Source organism: Triticum urartu, chromosome 7A (assembly GCF_056163025.1).
Source record: "Triticum urartu cultivar PI428250 chromosome 7A, HENAU_Tu73, whole genome shotgun sequence".
Classification (NCBI taxonomy): domain Eukaryota; kingdom Viridiplantae; phylum Streptophyta; class Magnoliopsida; order Poales; family Poaceae; genus Triticum; species Triticum urartu.
In genome coordinates, this window is record NC_141879.1 from 36,464,978 (window position 1) to 36,487,518 (window position 22,541).

The following is a 22,541-nucleotide window of genomic DNA, read 5'->3' on the forward strand; positions in this document are numbered from 1 at the left end:
CCTAATTACTTCTTTTTTGAGGAACAAGTTAAGTCACGAAAATTTCCTGGCTGCAGTCTGCACGGTTAAAATGCTCCAATATTCGTTTTTTCTTTTCTTTTCAGGCCGTGCTCCCGCGGCTTGCTCGAGCCTCGCATCGGACATGCGTGTGTGTTGCTTCGGGACGTCCTATTCAGCGCGTTCAGCGCCGCTGAATCAAACTGGCGCTTACTGCAGGACCTTGCTTGGCCGGCCCACGAACACGCAGCAGCAGCGATTCCACCCCCCCCCCCCCCCCCTCCCCTCTAAAAACCACTAGAGCACCTCGTACTACTGATTCAAAATACCGACACAAATTTAAGGACAATTGTAGCCGCGATCACAAATTTAAAAAGTTCACTAATTGCTCTCAAAAGAGTAAAGGTTCACGTATTCAAAAAAAATCAAGAAAAATAGAAAAAGTTCACCAATTCGAGGAAAAAGTTCGCTAATTTCAGAAAAGTTAAAGAATTTGAAAAAGTTCATGAAATTTTTGAAAAAGTTCAAGAAATGCAAAACAGTTCAAGAAAACTGAAAACAATTTCTCGATTTTCAAAAAAAGATCATACATTTGAAAAAAATTCATCGATTTTGAACAAAAGTTCATGAATTTTGAAAAAGGTTCCTTGATTTTGATAAAAACTTCTTTGAAATTGAAAAAAGTTCATCGAATTTCAAAAAAGTTCATCAAACGTGGATCAGAGTAGAAAAAGAGCTCATCAAACTTAAAGAATCATAAATTTAGAAAAAAATCACGAATTTTGCAAAATCGCTCATTAGACGAAAACAAAAAGGATGAGAAATAAATAAAAAGAATAAACAAACTAAGCAACGAAATAAAAGGGAAAAAATGAACTATCTAAACACTTGTGGGATAATAGTTTGGTGATTAAAGCGCTGTGCATGCCACGAAATTGGTTTGTGGTTTGACGTTTCGAAAACATGAAGGAAATTATAAATGGGTCGGCCCAGTTTGGAAGGCTGCAGGCGCCCGTTTGCAAAATGCAGGCGTCTGCAGCGCCAAATAGGGATCTCTTTTTCATACATCTGTTCATTAAAAAATGTTTTATCTCTTGAACCATGCGTCCAAATACCAAACCGTTTTCGCCGTTGGATTTCTTGCGCTGAGATTTTCGAAACTCAATCTCATGCTAATAGGTTTCGGCGACTTTTTCCAGAAAAAATGGAAAACCAAAAAAACCAAGACCAAAAAGTAAAAACGGGAAAAGCCAAGAAAAAACACAAAACCCGTAAAAGCTGGCAATAAAAAAACTAATATAAAAAATAAACTAGGCCCCGAAAGCACGGCTGCAGGTTTCATCTTTTTTTTTTTGAAAACACAAGCCATGCTTCTCATGGAAGCGCTTATTTTTAGAGCACAATTGTATTTGGACAAAATTTTCTCTCCAAAGCTTAGGGAAAAGCAGGCAAAATTTGAAAAAGCGAAACCCGAAAAAGCATACATAAAGATAAAAAAATCCAGAGAGAGTGTCCAACACGCAATACGTGGTGGTGGCTGGACGAACCACTTGACGCGCTTCCGCACAAAAAAATGACCCTTGCGAAACTCCTGGCGAAAAAATGACCCTTGCGGGAACCCTCCGAGGGCAGCGGTTGGTTAGTTGCTCCCTTTTTTCACCCTCTGCATGGGGTGGGGGGGGGGAGCTAAAGTGTTCTCCTATTTGTGAGCATTCAACAGTCCTACAAATGGGCCGGCCCATTAACAAAGAGGGAGCATCAATCGTTACCTGAGTGTAGGCCTGCAAACGAATCAAGTTCGAGCGAGTTGGACTTGACTCAGCTCAACTCATATTAAAATTCGAGCGAGCTCAAACTAAGTGAAGCTCAAGGTCGAGCGGTAGAACATGATTCCTGCTCAGCTTGTAACGATCTCAAGCTAGTTTCGAGCTAAATGAGACAGTAAAAATTATAAAATCTATTACTATTATTCCCACTAGATAAGGCATAACACGACATAAAAAACACTAAAAAATATTATTTCAATCAGAACGGCGATAATATAAATTTCTTAGAACTAGTTTAACTTATTCTTTCAGAACTGAAAGTCTACTATCGACATAAGGTAACGATTCACGACATATATATAATTGGGAAAATGAAATATTGGCCAACAATCATAAAAGTTGCAGGAAGTGCACAGATACCAACAATTAACACATGGCCGACCACGTACCATAATAAAGCCTATTTTTTTTCTACAAACAATTAAGCTTCCATGTTTGCATGTAAATAAAATGAAGAAAAATTCCGGGGAGCACATATGGTAATAAATTACCCTATTTGCATTTAATATATGACATGATCATTTAACATAACGATATTATGCCGAGCTATCGAGCTAAAATCGAGCGAGCCAGTATTAACTCAAGATCAACTCATTTTTCGACCGAGCAATAGAAAGTGTTCATACTCGACCATTTCTTTTCGAGTCGATCTCGAGTCAAACCAAAAAATGAGTCGATCTCGAGCGGCTCACGAGCCTCGAGCTTTTCTTGTAGCCTTACCTGAGTGGGTGGCTTTTGGAAGGTTCCTGAGTGGGTTCGTATCTTTTTTTTTCCAGCCAAACTTTCTAGTTTCGAGTGTTTATTATGTGTTTCTTTCAGCGATTTTCTTTAGTTTTCTTTAACCTTTTTTTTGGTTTTCTATGTTGGTTTCAATGGTTCTCGTTTGGTTTTTCTATTTTTATTGGGTTTCTTTGTTTTTTCTCAACATGTCTACTTTCTCTATTTCTTCTCCATACCCGCCGTACATTTTTCGTATACAACATAAACATCTTTTAAATACATGATTAACATCTTTTCAAATATGTATAAAGATGGCTACTTTTTTCATATACATTGTACATTTTAAAGACATATGAAATATTCTTATATACATTTAACATTTTTAAATACATGACTATTTCAAATATATATTCTGATGCCTAACTTTTTTTAATAGACAGTCTACATTTTTTATACATCTGAAACAGTTTTAATACATGTTTAATATTTTCTGAATACATGATTACCATTTTTATCAGACACATATTTTTGAACATTTTTTCGAATATGTCTCAAACATTTTTTAAACACACGGTGAGACATTTTTCTGAATGATAGAAAACATTTTTTTATAAACTACCTGACATTTCTTACATGGTATAAACATTTTTTTTATAAATGTCAACATATTATTTCGAAATTCATGAACATTACTTTTAAAGTATGTACATTTTTGTAATGGCACGAAACATTGTTTAACTTTGTATAAAATTTTTCTGAAAAATGTCACGTACAAATTTTGGAACATGAGAACATTTTTAAGATGCCATGAAACCTTCTCTTTGAATGTTATGAATAGCTTTAAAAATTAAGGTATTTTTTATAATGTGCAAACATTTTTGTTAATATTTTTGTTTAAATTTAAGTTCTGAAATATAGGCATTAGAATATTGGGTCGCGCTATTCATCACCCTGGGTGAGGAATAGTTATTCTTCACCCCCCTCTATTTTACTATCAATGCACCGTAATTTTACGTTCCGTAAGTTTTGTCTTATTTCCGACGCAAAAAGGGACCGTAAGAAAATATATAATCGCCGAAAAAAAATTATGTTATTTTCTTGTCTTATGACCTATATTTTTATTTTCTTATGTCAAATTTTACCTAGTGAATCAATAGGAATGTAACTATTTGAATTCCAAACGTAATTTAATTATGAAATGATCGTAAGATTACCTCGGGTGAAGAATAACTTATGTTGCACCCTGGGTGATGAATAGTAACACTATTAGAATATTTTCAAAAATATGAAAATAAAAATAAAAAAAGGGAACCAATGGGTAACAGAGGAGAAAAAAGAACCTGTGAAGGAACCTACTTGGGCCGGCCATTTGTGGCGACGGGAGGGCGCCCTTGCGGCGAGGTCAGGCTTCGTCTCGCAGGAAGCGAGGTATAGCCGCACCCTACGTGAGGCACCATCCCTGTTTTACCCTCGAACGGTCGTCAGGAGCAGCAACAAACACCATGGATTGTGGCCCGCCCCGCCCATGAGAAGAAAAAACATGCTTTCGTTCACCTGCCGAAGAAAATAACTCTGAATAACTGTGCTAAAGTCAACGTGAATGGGGCCGATTCGCGAGAGAGAATTTGCGGGGTTGCAACTGCTATTTGTTGTGATCACTGATCAGAATGGGAAGCATCTCAGGGCGTCAGCGCTTGTTCTTCCTGGCGTCATCGATCCCGCATCCCTTGAAGGCTGAGCATGTTGGGAAGCCCTTGCATTGGTTGATGACTTGTATCTAGAGGCTACATGTTGCTTCAAATTGCCTTAGTGTTGTACAAAAACATAAGACGCAGGAAGTGGAGGAAGGCATGAACCTATAGTCAGAGATATAAACTCCAAGAGATCCTTAATCTCTAGATCAAAGTCTGACATGTTTGGCTGGGACAACCTATGATTCTATTTGTATCCCTATGTTGCTTGATCGATCAAACCTAGCAGGTTGTTTTCTAAATAAATAAATAAACCTGCCGACCCGTGTTCTCCTTCTGTATAAATACTAGTAGAGTGCCCGTGCGTTGCTACGGGCAACAACGTACAAATAATTAAATATGATAGATAATGTTAATGGAACATTTGATAATGGCAACATTTTGTTCTCAGCACACCGCAAGCTTAGTGTTTGACCTCAAGGGGTTCCATAACCAAATTTATCCAAAGAGGATGACAACATGACCTGCATTCTCCATTTCAGTGTTGTCAACATAAGGAGACCTATCTGCCCAATAGTATTTGACTCAAACACAAACTTCATATCGTAGACTCTCCTTTTAAGACCAAACTTCATATCGTAGACTCTCCTTTAAGATCGCTCCATGTCATCACGAGGGCCTCAAAGACTTGATCTGCTTTAATGTACCCACCATCCAAGTGTTCCACCTCTCAGGAGCAATTGTCCTGTTGTAAAACAACTGTTAGTTGTTTCATCTTCTCAGATAGTCCCACGAATCCACTTGTCGGACAGTCCAATCAATCCAAAAGAAAGAAAAATCATTTCATAATTAATGAACAGTTACAATGGAAAAAGACAAACAACAATAGGATCTTAAAAAAAACTCCATGCACAAATTTTTATAACTGCAGATCCTCTCCCATTCTCCACATTCGTTTACGAAAGAAATTCAAAAGTACCAATCCAAAAAATTGGAGTCCAAAAGAACTGGATCATCCTACATCTTTGGCCAAACTGCCTGGTTGCAGTTGAGATAATGACTTTCTCAAAATGACAGATCCTCCAAATGTGATAAAAAAAGTAGGGTAATTTTGTCAACTGAAGACGGCCAGGGCTTAAACCCACATTTCCGGCATGCTAACTTTTAGTTCTAATAAAAAAGAATATAACAAAGGACACAATAAAAGCGGCAAAAGTATGGCGCATAAAACTCCACGGCAAAACCTTTTATACTAATATCCAAAGTTGTGTCATGAATTATGTGTTCTTTGTGTTGTTCTTTTTAAAACTACATGCTCGCAAGAAAGTACTAAAAAATATCAGTAAATACATACCTTGAAACATAAGGGTCTATTCATTACATTTTTTCACATGCAATGACTAATAGCAGTAACATAACAGTGTAAGTACCAAGCAATTTACCTCTAGTCTTTTTGACAACCATGTCAGTTCCTTCAGGTCAAACACGTTGGATAGGTTTAGCTCCGGTACAAAAAAAATCGAACCTGGGAAGTTAAAATTCTAATATAGTGCAACTAACAAGAGCTTGTGTACCGTGCTGGATAGGTTTACCTACATCGAAATATTAATTCTCTCGTATTACTCAAGGATGTAACTTATTAGCTTCTACCAATGTCTAGAATCAGCATTCGTCCTTGATTTATTAGGATTAACACATTTACTGGATGATGTGGCCAATGTGTCATCTAATATTTAATATTGTTGATCTGTATAATTACTTAAAGAGAACAAACAAACATTCTGCGTATATATCACTGAATTTGCATATTATTATCTCTAGGTACTAAGAAACCCCGTACGAGTTCAACATAGAGACACATAAAAAATAGAGAATTATGTTTAGGATTAGCCAAAGAACAAGCAACAGTATAGTGCATCCCATGTCAATTTCCACACTACCAATGCCGAAATAAGTCTAATCCATGTTTTGCAAACAATGAAGTCGCACCCATGGTTTACAAAATTAAAAATATAAAGAGCCATCCGAGTTGGCAAGTAACATCCATTCAAAACAGTATGCTTTTCAATGACAATCGCCTCCACAGGCAAAACTACAAAATGAAATTTGTTGCATCTTTGTTAAACCATCAGATGTATACGAACGGAATCGATCGCGTGTTTGGAGAGGAGTTTGCTAGGGTGTTGATCCACAGAAGCAACGGGGAGGGAAAAAGGGACACGTGTGTCATTAAGGGTTTCTATATTGCAACCATGGCGGGCTAACGAGACGAGCCCGGCGGCGTCCTTGGGAGGCCAGGAGCTCCATGCCCTCCGTGATGCCGCTTGCGTAGGTCAAGTCGGTGGCGTCAAATGGCTAGGTCACCCGCATTGGTGCTTGAATCGCCGTCGTTGAGCTGCATGTTCATCCACATGTCGTTGTTGGCATGGCGCACAAGCAAGTTTGCTCACAATGCAATAACTGGGTACTATGGAAGCAGCGTACCTATTTATTCCCTATAATCATTTCCCTTACTTGTAGACTATATGAATCATTTATACAGAAGCTACAAATGTTGGTGCAAGCTAGCCATCATCTTCATGAGTCGACCCCAAAAAGCATCCCAAAGCTAACTGTTGGGTCGATCGTATTATCCCTGAAATGTCATTACAAGAAATAAAGTGAACTTCAACTAAAAGCCCGACGGTAGGACGATTAGCTAAAGTAAGTAATGCACATGCAACATCCAAGGTAAATCTCTGGCCTCAAAACTTGGGTTTCCTGTGTGTCATAACAAAATATAGTATTCACACTTAAATACTTTTAGAGGGTGTAGATGAGTATAAATCTAGTATTTGGCCCCCTCAAGTCTAGATGTTTTATCATTTGCCCCCCCCCTGAACTTCCTCTCTAGCTCCGTCAGTGGCTTGGTTTCACATAACTGGAAACCATTGCGTGGAAACCATTTTTAAACAGCATCGACTCTACAAATATAACACATTTTGTCACTGGGCACTCCTGAATCAGAAGGCACAGGCGTGGAGCACACGACGCAATATAGCAGAAGAGAATGAAGTACCTGAAACTTCCACACCACATTAAGTTTTGTGGGATTCTTGTCTGGGTGAAACAACTTGGCGTATAGAAACCCAAGTATAGCTAAATTAGTACCAATGAGGCCATGCACATATAGCCAGAATTTGATAGAAGGATCACGCACCTTGTGAGCATACACCATTCCTCCAGCCACTTGTAATGCCATCATGGAGCACACGAGCTGGGCAGTTCAGATGTATCCGCTGTTGTCTTGGTCAAATGCGTGGAAGGCCTCGGCGACCTGCTAGTGGTCGACGGAGATGGAGGAGGGACAAGGTTAGAGGAGAAGCTGCGAAGGAGAGGGCGACCCCGTCGAACTTGACGGTGCATTTACCATCACCAAGCTGATCTCGTCCCGTGCGCACAGACCCCGAGCGAGTGGAGCAGCGCGATTATCTCGAGCCTGCTTATCTTGCCGCCGCCGTCGACGATGAGCAGGCTATACAGGGCAAACGTTTGATCAACGCAGGCAACACTAATGTGCTAATGGTTCAAGGCAGCAGCCATTAATCATTCATATACATGTGTTCGTGCCTACACAGGTAGGAGTAGGACATCTGATAGGTGTGTTCATGCCTGCACAGGTAGGACATCTGACAGTGAAAAAGAAAAGCTGAGTCGTGAAAAACATCGGAAATACAATGTTCACTGAACGACGATTACCAACGGAGAAGAAATCAATGAAAAACTTACCAGCCAGAACAGCAACACCCCACGCGTCTGCGCCAGGGCTCGACGAGGAGGGGATGTGCAGCTGTGGAGCACGCGTCCAGCACGGCACTATGGGGTCGAGGAGCATGAGTCCATATCGATGAAGGGCAGGCTGCGGGGAAGCAAGCATTGGCGAGGCGCGGTCATGGAGGCCAATCGGCGGCCGAGGAGTGGTGGATCCCGACATCCGGTTGCCCCGTGGACAGTGGTGGAGGCCGGATCCCATCGGGAGGGAGGATACGGGGTCAACGGCGGATTGATCTGAGTGGAGACCGCGGACATCGCAGCGCGAGTGGAGACTGTGGTAGGCGGCGTCGCAGATCGGGAGGCTGCGGCAGCATGGCGTCCGTGGGGAACGGCGGCAGAGGATAAAGGGGTGGGGTGTGATCGTGGGAAGGATTAGGTTTTGTCACGCGGTTTTTTTTGTTTTTTCTACCGGCTCCCACGGGAATGAAAATTAGGTGGGGTGAGGCGAGGGAGTTCCGGTCGATGGGGAGGCGAGGGAGGATGAACGAACGAACGACGTACGAACTGCTTCATTAGGAGTAGAGATTTTGCCGTATTGTTAAGTATTCTTCTCTAGTTTTTTTCTCTATCTACTAGAAGTGGATGCGGCGGCGGGCGGTAATTCGGTTGCTTCATTTTAAATTTATAATATCCGCAAATTTTTATTGTTGGCAGTAGATGATGGATGGATGGAGTTTTGCACGTCTGATTCGTTGTATACATGCATAATCACAACGAGGATAAGGAAGCACATCAGGAATTTCCATAGAAATTACCGTGGAATTTTTTTGACGGTACCAACAATGGATCAGACATCCGATTTACAGGAGCAGCATGTTTCGTCTATAGCAACCTTTGCTCGGCATCAAATCACACATACGGGATACCCTGGAAATCATTCCTAAATTAAATCAAAGACTCTTCTATATACCGAGATGCGTGCAGTCCTGCACCACGCAGGCGCCGTACCATGGACCTTCCCAGGAAACCATGCCCTCTCGTCTTCCTGACGACCGTCCTCCTCGTCCTCGCAGTTCTTGGCCCATGCGTTCTCGCAGATGGCAGCAAAGATGTCGGTATGTCACGCTCTTTCTCCGTGCACGGAGCTGGTGTTTGTTTGCATCATCAACACGTACGCGCATCAAGTGCAAGTTGATTTTTCATATGTTTGCTGCATGCAGGAGCTAATAACGGGACGCAAACCCCCGAGGTCGGGCGGGCCAACTTCACCGTCAGGAACGCCGCCGGCTGCGCCCCCGGAGGCCCCGGCCACCCCGGGTGGCACCCCCAGGCAACGTCCCCGGGCACCCCGGAGGCCCCGGATGGCACCCCCCAGGCAACGTCCCCGGCCATCCCGGGGGACCCGGATGGCACCCCCCAGGCAACGGATACGGCCAGCCCGGAGGCAACGGGTACCATCAGCCGTGGACGCCGACGCCGCAAGTGCGCAGCCCTATCAGGAGCGCCGCCGCCGCCGACCACCGGCACGGGCATTGCGCGGCGGGCTTCTCTGTATTCCTCCTTGGTGCCACCGCCAGCTGGTTGCTTCGTTTTTAATTAGCGAGACCTGAATTACGTACCTTTAGACAATTAGATTCTGGGATGCATGCAAGCAATATATCACGATCGATTTAGATAGATCAAAAAGGCTAATTAGGCTGAGTGTTGTAAGCAAATGCCATCAGAAGATGTCAAAAAAAAGGGCAGTGGCCTGATTTTTGTTTTGGGTGTAAAATTGATCATGGGATTGGGACGGCTGCTGTGCGTCTTCTACGGTTTTTTTTTAAATTTCAGCCTCCTTCCTCCTCCTGAACCGCCCATGACCATTGGCCTACCGTCGTCATCTACAGCGCTCTGTGGCCGCCTCACCGTCGTGAGCCCATCCTCGACCATCCCTCTAAACCTTTTCGACCATCAATAGAAAGACTTAAAGATGGAATTATCATCGGTAGATAAAGTCTGCACTAAGGAATCTTTTTCGGAAAAAAATTGGGTGGAGACGGGCTGCAAACCTCCTCCCGTGCATACCCGATCCGATCTGCCGCCACATGTCGTACCAATGCATCCCACGGCATCCGCTCGCGCCCGTTGTAGCGCTCCTTTCTTCGCCTTGTTCCGTCGCTCCCGGCGCTTCGGCTCGGCTTGATCGGTGAGCTGCTATATCGGCTCAAGAAACCGAACATAATCCCCATCTTGTTCCACGTCCAGTGGAGCCAAGGCCGAGCGAAGCCGGCGGAGCGAGGTGGCGGCGCCTGCAGAGAGTGGCGGCGACGGTGGACCAGGAGGCACCATGGACACCTTATGCCCACGACTCGACAAGTGGTGCGCGTCCGTGGGAGAGCTGCTCAAACTGCCAGCGTTAGAAGACCCAGATCAGATGGCAGCCGAAGTTGGGCATGGAGGCGCCCTTGCTGGCTCACGGCGTGCAGCGCCCGCTCAGCAAGTATGTGCGTGCATGGTGCCGTCATGCTCTCGTGGCCATAAGCTCGCCGGATATGATATCGTGTTGGGCATCACAATTGTAATATCCTCTCTCCATAGAGCAGGGGCGGCGCTAGGGGTATTCTTGGGTCCTCATGTGAATACCCATGATTTTTACAAAACACAGTGTTGATTCTGGCAAAACAGTGACAATTTTCAAAAAACAGCAATGATTTTGGCAAAATGAATACACATGAATACCCGGTTGCAAATTCCTGGAGCTGCCACTGCCATAGAGCATGACTGTATAATAGTTGAACGAGTATAATTTTCAGATTTCAACTCTGTATGATATCACACTGTATTTCTATTATCAATAAGCAAAAATAGGTTCCTTTTTTTGCAGCAACTGTTCATGTCCGTTTCTTGGATTGCATTATTATGTGCTCTATGTTGCCGACACCATCGCATGCAACTTGTTTGTGTCCCACAAAGCCTCGTACAGTTTAGATGTCAGAGTTTTTTGAACTTCTCTGAATTATAATTGATGCACTGTCATTCTCGAAAAATATTAATAATTGATGGACTGATAGTTCAGGTTTGCAAATAGGTTTAGAGTGGCCTAACGGTGATGTTGGATTGATAGATAGCTGGGTTAGGAAGAGGGAACATGTAAAGGTTAAACGGAGAATCTGATGACACCGAGAACATGAAGTAGATCGTGTTAAGTAGACTGCATTATTTATGCATTTTCATGGCCTGCTATGTGAAGGAAATATGCCCTACAGGTAATAATAAAGCTATTATTGATTTCCTTACATCATGATAAATGTTTATTATTCATGCTAGAATTGTATTAACCGGAAACATAATACTTGTGTGAATACATAAACAAACAGAGTGTCACTAGTATGCCTCTACTTGACTAGCTCGTTGATCAAAGATGGTTATGTTTCCTAGCCATTGACATGAGTTGTCATTTGATTAACGGGATCACATCATTAGGAGAATGATGTGATTGACTTGACCCATTCCGTTAGCTTAGCACATGATCGTTTAGTATTCTGCTATTGCTTTCTTCATGACTTATACATGCTCCTATGACTATGAGATTATGCAACTTCCGTTTATCGGAGGAACACTTTGTGTGCTACCAAACGTCACACCGTAACTGGGTGATTATAAAGATGCTTTACAGGTGTCTCCGATGGTACTTGTTGGGTTGGCGTATTTCAAGATAAGGATTTGTCACTCCGATTGTCAGAGAGGTATCTCTGGGCCCTCTCGGTAATGCACATCACTATAAGCCTTGCAAGCAATGCAACTAATGAGTTAGTTGCGGGATAGTGCATTACGGAATGAGTAAAGAGACTTGCCGGTAACGAGATTGAACTAGGTATTGAGATACCGACGATCGAATCTCGGGCAAGTAACATACCGATGACAAAGGGAACAACGTATGTTGTTATGCGTTTTGACCGATAAAGATCTTCGTAGAATATGTAGGAGCCAATATGAGCATTCAGGTTTCGCTATTGGTTATTGACTGGAGACATGTCTCGGTCATGTCTACATAGTTCTCGAACCCGTAGGGTCCGCACACTTAAAGTTCGATGACAGTTATATTATGAGTTTATGTGTTTTGATGTACCAAAGGTAGTTCGGAGTCCCGGATGTGATCACGGACATGACGAGGAGTCTCAAAATGGTCAAGACATAAAGATTGATATATTGGAAGCCTATATTTGGATATCGGAAGTGTTCCAGATGAAATCGGGATTTTACCGGAGTACTGGGGGTTACTGGAACCCCCCCCCCCCCCCCGGGGGTTTAATGGGCCAAGATGGGCCTTAGTGGAGAAGAGGAGGGGCGGCCAGGGCAGGCCGCGCGCCCCCTCTCCCTCTAGCCCGAATTGGACAAGGAGGGGGGGGCCCTTTCCTTCTTCTCTCCCTCCTCCTCCCCCATTCTCCTACTCCAACTAGGAAAGGAGGGAGTCCTAGTAGGACTCCTCCCTGGCGCGCCTCCTCCTGGCCGGCCGCCTCTCCCCCCTTGCTCCTTTATATACGGGGGCATGTGGGCACCTCTAGACACAACAATTGATCTCTTGGGTCTCTTAGCCGTTTGCGGTGCCCCCCTCCATCATAGTTCACCTCGATAATATCGTAGCGGTGCTTAGGCGAAGCCCTGCATCGGTAGAACATCATCATCGTCACCACGCCATCATGCTGACGAAACTCTCCCTCAAAGCTCGGCTGGATCGGAGTTCGAGCGACGTCATCGAGCTGAACGTGTGCTGAACTCGGAGGTGCCGTACGTTCGGTACTTGATCGGTCGGATCGTGAAGACGTACGACTACATCAACCGCGTTGTGCAAACGCTTCCGCTTTCGGTCTACGAGGGTACGTGGACAACACTCTCCCCTCTCGTTGCTATGCATCACCATGATCCTGTGTGTGCGTAAGATTTTTTTTGAAATTACTACGTTCCCCAACACTATGAGGTCTGAAAAGATGTCAAAATGCTCGCTGATGTTCTTTTGGTTACAACATACTTTCTTCAGTGAATTTCAAGATTCAGAAGCTTATGATGAAAATAATGATGATACTCTATTGTAAATTGTTCAAAATTATTGTCTGTAATTTTTCATATCTGTAAAAGGATAGATTCTTGGGATCATCTATAAATTGAAAAAAAAACCCTGATGTTTATATCATCTTTTACATGCTCATATCTTGATTTTGTTGCAAACAGGAAAGCACAGCTAGGTCCTGCTAGCTTTTACAAGAGAGAACCTCACTTCCTTTTTGTTAGAAAAGGATGCGTCGATGTATCAAAACTGAAAGCATGCAGATTTCACATTTTTACATTTGAACATTTCATTGTACTCATATAGCGCTGATTGGAAAGTGATTGCAAATGGATTCAAATTGGATCGAAATTTAAACACCAAGGAGTAGCATTCTAGTAAAGCAGCCCTATGAGAATAAATAGATAATCATGTAGATATTACAAAGCAAGGTTCCATATTTTCATGATTTGGCACTCCATCAGAATGATAGAGCAAATTGTTCCTGAAAGCATATGAAAAATCGTCAAACTTCAACCATCCTTCTCATGATATCAAACATGGTGTCAAATGATACGGCATCACCAAAGCATGCATAATCCATAATGGACTGACCATCTGCCCCCAAAAAATTAGCTATCTGACCATCCTTCTCATCTACTTGAATCGCATAAAAAAACGTTGGATCCTCCCTCTGCTTATTCTTCAAGTATTCTAACAGTGTTTTTGCATCATTGGATTCTAAATACCTCTTCCTTTCCTTACCAATCTCATTATTGCAATCCATTTTGAGAATGGCACTTTGTCGCCTCCTCCAAAGAACGCTACCATGAAATCATACACCTGAGATGGCTTCATCCCAGCTTCACGTATCTGGCCAATTAGCGTTTTGTCCGCTTCTACAACACGTCGTTGGGACCTCAGCTTGTGTAACTTATTGGGACTAGCAAGATAATGATTGTGATCGGTTACAACCTTTTGCACTGTACAAATCCCCTCTCCACTGACACTAAATTGAACACGAGCCTGACAACCTGTTCTTGTAGTGGCCTTTGATGATTCAGTTTCTCGTTCTCCCTGATTACTGCAAACTATATATTTCTGGTATATACTTGGATCTTGGCGGCGCTTTGTCTGGCTCTTTCTGATACTAAACCCAACCTTGCCGGCATACGTGTTGTACATGTCGTATGCTTTCTGCTCTGAATCAAATGACGTTGGGAACGATCAAAGCTTGCCCAACTTTATCAACCACCTACATTAAAAAGTGTTGAGAACTAAAGATACGTTACCACAATGTAAACTATATATTATGTTTTTCTTCACAACACATTAATTGTACATTACGTGCATCATGGACGGAATACTTTGTTCTGAATAAGCTATTGTATTATCAAGCCAAATACGAGCAAATCGTTGTGTACAGAATTATTAATATGCCATCCTCAAATTGTTCATTGGAGAGAAACATCTTATCTTGACTTCCTGATCTAGCTTTTGGCATGACAATGTACTATACACATGCATGTTGAGATTGTTGTAAGGGACAATCTCGAAGAACCAGGCAACGACCATACCTATTGTATCTCCTCTCCGTCAGTTGCACGCCCACTGTCGCTCACATCGTCCTCCTGACCTCTTTCTCCAGTCATGTTGGTTGTGTCATACTCCTGGTAATACTCCTGGTCTTCTGTTACGTGCGGTGGCGGCAAGTCTATGTCGCATGTTGCTGCCTCCGGCGCCACTGTCGACAGCGGGCTGTATGAGGTGGAGCAGCGGTTGTCCTCATCCGCATGGTTTACATGATCCAAGGCGACGACAGTGCCAGACTCCGGCATGGCGACTCCCGTCCTTCTCAGTGGAGGCGACACTTCAGGCAGCGGGAGCACGACCCGCGACGGCGATGGCTCTTATTCTGGGCCGATGCAGCCATGGGAGAGAGAGGGCGGTGAGGCGTTCTGGCGCGGTGCGGCCATCTCCGACCCAGGGATCCCACGCCCACCAGTCCGATCGCGTGGAGAAGAAGGCTCCGATTGCTCGGCCATGGAGACTCCAATTACCGCGGAAGCGATTGATACGAGCCGCGTAGTTTGTTTCCTGGAGCCGATGCGAGGTACTCGAGCCGAGAAACGTACGCGCAGGTGGGGATGAGAGGATAGCGTTAGATGGAGAGCAGGGACAGGTGGCGGCAGATCGGATCGGGTATGCACGGGAGGAGGTTTGCAGCCGGTCTCCACCCAATTTTTGCTCATCTTTTTCATATTTTAAAAATTTAAACGAGAAATTTTCTTTAATCTCATTCCATTGAAGTAAAGTATCACCCACAGGGTTCGTCTAAAAGCAAAATGATCCTGTCTTTTTTCACACACATAAACCAAAGTAATTTTTTTTTGTAAAACAGGAATCATAGTCTAGGATACGACCGTTTTAATGATTTAACATCCATCCACCAGTCTTCCCAAAATCTGTTTTCCCCCATCAGCTAGTTTCATCTTATAACATACTACAGAAAATATCTCTTGCTTCACACTAGTTGAACAACCATTCTAAACATGTTTATTAAGCAAAACATATTCGCGGAGCCCTTCTTCAGTGCCTAATTTCCCCCACTGTTTATTAAGCAAATTAAGTATACCCAAGCCACCTTGCTTTTAGGGTTAAAAATTATCAGCCAACCTAACCAAACGAACATTTAACTTTATCACCCTGCTTATGCGTATTGCAGCATATTTACTTATCCTCCCCTAACTTCCTCTAATACACCTCTAACTTCTTGCATTAATAGCAAGGGCATCAACAACTAAATAAAATATCAGTGGGGACAGAAAATCACCATGTCTCGAGCCTTTGAAAGTTTCAAAACTAGGGCCCATAAAATTATTAACTTTAATTCCAACATGCCCCCCTTTCATGATTTTCACAATCCATTCCATATATCTGGGAAATCTTTTAAACTCGACATCTTATGTTCAAAAGACCATTTAAATTTGTCACATGCTTTTTAAAGTCCACTTTGAAAACCATAGCACCATGCTATTAGCATGTATAATGTTCATGGCTTCATGTAGGATATGGACCCCTTCCATAATATACCTGCCTTTAATAAAAGAAAAAAGTCCATTTTACTACCCTGAAAAAAGTTGATGGTTCACATAACCCCCTGATCTTTATTTCTGTTCCCTTCACCCCCTAAACAATCCCATACCGGACAAAATCGGTCCCTATGATGGTTTGACTCAAATGGCTGCTGATGTGGCAGTGGTCAACGGTGGTTTTGACCACAGGTGGGCCCCCCTCATCAGGCTGGGCTGAGATAGAGGAGCTCCAGCCTCCCCTTGCGCCCGACCCCGCCGCCTCCGGCCGACGCCGGCGACCGCCGGAGTTCCAAGCCGCCGCGCCGAGCGCCCTGCTTCTCCTTCCTCCCTTCTCTTTCCTCTTCCTTCCCTCTTTTCTAACCCCAAATCTCCCGCATATCCCTTGTTCGTCGCCTAAAGCTCATGGTCGCCGTCGCCGCGTCGATCCCGTGGCCGCCGGCCTCCCCTCGTCACGCCAAGACGCCCAGTAGCTCCGCCATCGTCGTCTCCTTCACCCTCGCCGAAGGGCTCGGGCTAGGAGGCCACGTACGCTCGCCATCGCCATCGTCTTCGTCCACGGCCGCCGCATCTTGTCATCGATTTCGTTGTGTCCGTCGACACCCGCGCTCGCTAACCTCGTCCACGAGCTCCGCGGTGAGCTCCTCTGCCGATTCCCCCTTCAATCTGTGCCCGTGTGCGCCGCAGCTGCAGCTACCCCCGTGCGCTCGCTCGCTGCTGCTTTACTTGTGGCTGCTGCTTGTGCCGTTGTTGCCTTGCTTGCTGCTGCTGCCGGGGTACGCGCTGCATCGCGGGGGTCAATCCGGTGGTCGTAGCTCCGCCGGGGGTGGCCTTTGCCGCCGAGGCGAGCGCCTGAGCTCCTCTCTGTCCCGCGGGCGAGCGATAGAGGAAGGAGACAGACCTGTCAAGCGGACCCCGCCTCCTCTAGGCCCCACCCGTCAATCTCAGCCACACCTGCCAAGGGAGGCCCACCCGCAGGTCAAAACCACTGTTGACCAATGCCACATCAGCAGCAAGTAGAGACAATCCACCCGGGGGGTTCTTTCATCCGGTATGGGTTTGTTTAGGGGGTGAAAGGAACAGAAAAATAGATGAGGGGGTATTGTGAACCACCAACTTTATTCAGGGTAGTAAAATGGACTTTTTTTCTTAATAAAAGCAGTTTGTACAAGAGAAATTGGAGGACTCACCACCCCACTCAATCTATTCATAAAGATTTTAGTGAAAAAAATTTAAACTAACATTCAAGAGGGAAATGGGCCAGCAATTTTGAATTTGTTTACCATCACTGCTTTTAGGAATCAATGTGATAATTCCATAGCTCAAGGTAGCAATGCTAATGTTACCTCTCTGGAAATCATCAATCATAGCTTTTAGACACCATTTAATCAAATTGCATCATATGTGGTAAAACTCAATGGGAGACCAGCAGGACCAGGACTCTTATTTTGTTCCATAGAAAATTCAGCAATATAAATCTCATACATAGAAAAATCCGATAACAAGATCCTCAGCTTTCTGGCTGGAAATCCTACTAATAATCCAATCAATACTAAGAGAAACGAGCTCTTTGTTATGCGGGGGAAAAGAGAAATGAGCTCCAGCTGAATGCATGCTAACAAAATCAACACTTTTTGTGAGACAAAGTGTAATTGACGCCATGATTTTACATACAGTTGCGGTATACATTTTGGAATTTTCTGCATCGGTAAACGCGATTGAGACACATACATACATTACACACATATACACTCTTCGATCGACCTGGTTTGGTTTTGAGTTATGATCGAATCCTTCCTTGATCCGTTCCACCATGGATGCATGCATGGACTGGCATGCAGAAGGCGCGCGCACGGATTGACGAACTAGGGCGGTGCTGCTCGACCGGTGAGGACTGACGGCGACGCGTGGAGGGATGGATGATCGATTCAGACGATGGATCATCTCCCCTTCATGTCGGCGAGCTGCGCGAAGAGCTCGTTGGCGGAGGTGGTGGACTGGTCGGGCACGGTGGTGACGCCGCTGGCGGAGGAGACGATGGAGGCGTCGGCGTCGTCGGCGTCGGTGGCGCCCTCGGGCGGGTTGGCCTCCTGCAGCTGCAGCGCGTACTCGAGGTTCCAGAGCACGTCGCCCATGGAGAGGCGGTCGCTGCCGAACTCGCAGAGGCACTTCTCGGCGGTCTCGGCGAACTTGGCGAGCGACTCCGGGTTGACCTTGCCGTTGAGGTTGGGGTCCATGATCTTCTCGATGAGGCCCTTGCGCTTCCACTGCAGGCCCCACTCGGCGAGGCTGACCTGCTCCCGCGGCAGCCGCGGGTCGATGGGCGCCCGCGCGCACAGCGTCTCCAGCAGCACCACCCCGAAGGAGTAGACGTCCGACTTGTCGGTCAGCTGCTGGCACCGGAAGTACTCCGGGTCGAGGTACCCGAAGCTGCCCTTGACGGCGGTGCTGACGTGCAGCTGGTTCATCCCGGGGCCGTCCTTGGAGAGGCCGAAGTCGGCCACCTTGGCCACGAACTTTTCGTCGAGGAGGATGTTGGTGGTCTTGACGTCCCGGTGGATGATCCCGTGCGCGGTGCCGGTGTGGAGGTAGTGGAGGCCCCTGGCGGCGCCGATGCAGATCTCGAGGCGCTGCTTCCAGGAGAGCGTGGGCAGGCCCTCGGGGCCGCCGTAGATGTGGTCGCGGAAGGGCCCGTGCTGCATGAACTCGTAGACGAGGATCATCTCCTCGCCCTCGTCGCAGTAGCCGATGAGGGACACGAGGTGGCGGTGCCGGAGCTTGGACAGCATCTGGATCTCGGTGTTGAACTCGTTGATGCCCTGCTCCGACGACGGGTTCCCGCGCTTGATGGCCACCTTGATCCTGGACCCCTCCTCGTCGGGGTCGTTGATCTCGCCCACGTACACGTTGCCGAACCCTCCCACGCCGATGATGGCGCTCTCGTCGAAGTTCTTGGTCGCCTCTGACATCTCCGCGAAGGTGAAGAAGTGGCCCATCCCCGCGGTGGAGGAGAAGGTGTAGCCGCTCTTGGACCCCTTGCCGTTGGAGAAGGACTGGCCCGTGTGGATGGGCAGCAGCCACGACGAGAAGCTGTTGCGCCGGTCCCAGTCCTGCGGCCGCCGGTGCCACTTCACCACCATGCATCCCAGGCCGGCGAAGGCGCCGAACATCATGGCGAACCCCACGGCAGCGACCACTTTGCGGGTGCCGCTGCCGTCGTCCACCATCCGGCCGTCCACGCCGAACTCGCCGTCCAGGCTGCCCACCGAGTTGCTCATCTTGAGCACCTCCGCGCCGTTGAGCAGCGCGTCGTTGCGGCCCGTGTCCTGCCCCAGCGGCCCGACCCCGATGATAATGTGGCCGTCGGTGTTGACCGACGAGTTCACCACGAAGTCCTTGTAGTAGGGCGCGGCCAGGTCGCCGGTGATGGTGGAGAGGTCCAGGGCGGAGATGGCCTTGCGGCCGTTGATGTACGCGTTGAAGTAGAGGTCGTTGGCGGACGTGCTTATGATGTCGGCGAAGAAGAGGCGGACGAGATAGTCGAACGACGGGTCCACGTCCACCTTCCACGACACGTTGAAGTTCTGGTTCGCGACGCCGGATTCAGCCATGTGGCGGGCGGTCGCGTACACCGCCGTGGGTGCCACGAGCTTGGTCGCCGGGAACGCGTCGGGGTACTTGATCGCGCTCGTCGGCACCGACACCTCCGTCCCGGCGTCCTTGGGGTTCAGGTACTGCCCGTCGTCCTCCCACTGCCGGCCGAGCGTGTCGTTCACGGGGCCGATGGGCGGGCCACCGACGTTGAGCCGGCACACCACCTGGTACGCAGCCTCTGACAACCCGCTTGTCTCGGCTAGCGGCGACACCGTCAGGGCCGTCTTGCTGATGAGCTCGTCGGGGGCGTTGACGACCTCGATGGCGTTGATGAACGCCGAGCCCGACTGCGGGGTGAACTTGAGCTCGAGCTTGTTCTCCGTGGCGTTGACGATGTACTCCTTCATGACCGCCTTCGCCTCGGGGGTGAAGCCGTGGAGAAGGACGTTAACGGCGGTGGACACGTCGAACGTGGCCGCCGCCAGGTCGGCCTCCCCGCTCTTGATGGGGAAGAAGTAGAGCCGGATGAAGTGCCAGCCGGGTGCCGTGAGCGGGAAGTTGTAGACGGCCTCCTCCTTGAAGACCCGCGCGGAGCGGTAGAGGTGCGACGGCACGTCGGCCTTGTCGTCGGCGACCTTGATGTTGTCCCTGGCGGAGAGCAGGCTGTTGGCCTCCGCGTCGGTCTTGAAGGACTTGCCGTCCTTGGTGTCGGCGGCGGCCGTGCCGCCGCAGTCGATGTAGAAGGCGTCCTTGGGCGTGAACTTGGACGGCCCCGACCCGCCGCCCGAGCCGTTGTCCGTGACCGGCTTCCCCTGCCCCGCCACGGCCGTCAGCGTCACGAGCACGGCCAGCAGCGCCAGCGGGAGCGCCCCGCGGCGCACCATCTTAAGCGCGGTGCTTGTCCTCGTCACCCTCGCCGCCACGCTGCTGTTGTGCCGCCGCTCAAGTCGACACCGCGGCCGCCGCCGCCACCTCGACGCGCAGCGCCCGACGCCGGGGACGTCGTCGTGCTGATTTTTGTTATTGTGGTGGCCTGGGCCTGGCTGGGGTGGCGCCCTCTCGCCCTCTCTCTGGTTGGGCGGGGCCAATCGGAGGAGAGGGAAGGGGGCGGAGGAGACTTGAGGGGGAGGGAGAAATGGGCGGGGGTTAAGCGGTGGTGGGTGGCGCCATGCCAAGTTTAAGCCGGTTTGACCCGGGCGTCGGCGTGCTATGTTTGGGGGCTCGTCCACCATTGACGCAAGTCATTCTGCACATGGCTATTCTTGGAGCTTGTGGTTGTTGCTGCTGGCTCAACGATCGACGGTGACCATGATTGGAGCTTGTGCTAGTTGCACGCCAATGGGAGAAGAGAAAGATGGAGATGCGATCGATGTTGCAGATCTTTCCAGGAGCCACCCGGCCTGGTTTTGAGGTTATCTTTCATCGCCCATTGCGAAACCAGCAATTCATACTAAGAAAAAAAAGTGTGGCTATGTTTCAGTAACTCTCAGTCGAGTGATATAACATGTATAAAGATAAAAAATAGAAAAGAAAATTTTGCACCGATCTCAATGTAAGATTTTATGAATATAGCATCGGCTGAGACAAAACGAAGTCTTAGTTGACAGAGATTTAGCAAGACTATAAGAAAAACTGTTTTTGTATGGGGATTAAGAAAAACTGTTAGAAATAGCAGCCTTAGAGCATCTCCAATAGACGCCGAACGCGCCGCGCGCTAAAAACTGCTTTGCCGCGCGCACATTGTCTGGTTTGGCGCGGCGCGCAGCGCTGGCTCCAGCAGCCGCGCTAAAATGCAGCGCGCGCGCCGCTCCAGCAGTGCGCACGCTCATTCTACAACATTTTTACATCGGAAGCATATACAAAAAAACGATAGATTGCATAGATAAAAAACGATACAAAGGTATTTTACATCGGTGCAACTAGATAGATAGTTCGAAAGCATAGATAAATAAAACTACGATGCAACTAGATAGAAACTACTACGGCATACACAGATAGAAACTACTCCAAGTCGCTACCATCATCACCATCATCATCCTCGTCGGTGTCGTCCGAGGTATCGAGCCACATGTCCAACCAACGTCCATCGTCTGCCGTGAAGATCGACCTCCCACCTGCTGCAACGATATCGGACTGCGCATTCGCCAATGCCTTCCGCCGACGCCGGTCCGCCCGCTTCGCGCGGCGCCTTGCCGTCATCTCCGCCCAGTAGGCACGCTCGTCGGCGACATCCTCCGGGTGGTGACGGCGCCACTCCGCCATGGCTCGCTCGTCCTCCTCGGCGATGAGGAGGCGGCGCTGCCGCCGAGCGTGGTCGGCACTGTCCATGTCGGTGATGAGACGCGGCGGAGGGGCGACGCACTGCGCCTCCTCGTGCGTGAAGACGTCCCGGATTTTCATCTGCGACCGGGGCCTCTCCAAGCGCCACGCCGCCGCGTCGTACGCGTGGGCCGTCTCGTGCGTGCTCCAGAACGACCCGAGGCCGAGCCGGACGTCGCCGGACCTGATCTCGGCGGAGTACCAGCCGTTGGGGCGCTCGCGGACGCCGCGGTAGCCTGAAGAACTCCGGCGGCGCGGCGGCATGGTGGCGCGGAAAGCGGCGAAGCGGCGAGGTGGCGAAGCGGTGAGGTTGCGAAGCGGCGAGGTTGCGAGGGGAGGGCGCGTGGCTGTGTTCTGTGCGCGTGGCGAGCGCGGGATTTTATAGGCGCGCGTGAAGCGGCGCGCCAAATCTACCGCGCCGCGTGCCGCTTTCTCCCGCGCGCGCGCAAACGCTTCCCGCGCGCGGTAAGTTCCCGCCACCGCTGGAGCGCACGGAACCAGCCGACGCGTGCTAAAACCAAAC

General features: G+C 47.8%; 2 protein-coding genes and 1 pseudogene across 2 annotated transcripts; all 3 read right to left on the reverse strand.

Moving 5' to 3' along the window:
- Positions 1-13,539: 13,539 nt before the first annotated feature.
- On the reverse strand, positions 13,540-14,851 carry LOC147957400 (protein FAR1-RELATED SEQUENCE 5-like; annotated as a pseudogene).
- Positions 14,852-17,704: 2,853 nt separating this feature from the next.
- LOC125522631 (putative receptor-like protein kinase At4g39110) lies at positions 17,705-20,835 on the reverse strand. Its single transcript, XM_048687675.2, has one exon. It carries the CDS (start codon positions 20,581-20,583, stop codon positions 18,046-18,048), a length of 2,538 nt encoding a protein of 845 aa, XP_048543632.2. The 5' UTR covers positions 20,584-20,835; the 3' UTR covers positions 17,705-18,045.
- Positions 20,836-21,590: 755 nt separating this feature from the next.
- LOC147957401 (uncharacterized) lies at positions 21,591-22,282 on the reverse strand. The gene has a single exon (XM_087532949.1). The coding sequence runs from the start codon at positions 22,280-22,282 to the stop codon at positions 21,701-21,703; it is 582 nt and encodes a 193-aa protein (XP_087389075.1). The 3' UTR covers positions 21,591-21,700.
- Positions 22,283-22,541: the final 259 nt, after the last annotated feature.

Bases quoted from the DNA above. Each gene is read 5' to 3' on its own strand.
- LOC125522631 (XM_048687675.2), bottom strand. From the start codon at position 20,583: ATGGTGCGCCGCGGGGCGCTCCCGCTGGCGCTGCTGGCCGTGCTCGTG.
- LOC147957401 (XM_087532949.1), bottom strand. From the start codon at position 22,282: ATGCCGCCGCGCCGCCGGAGTTCTTCAGGCTACCGCGGCGTCCGCGAG.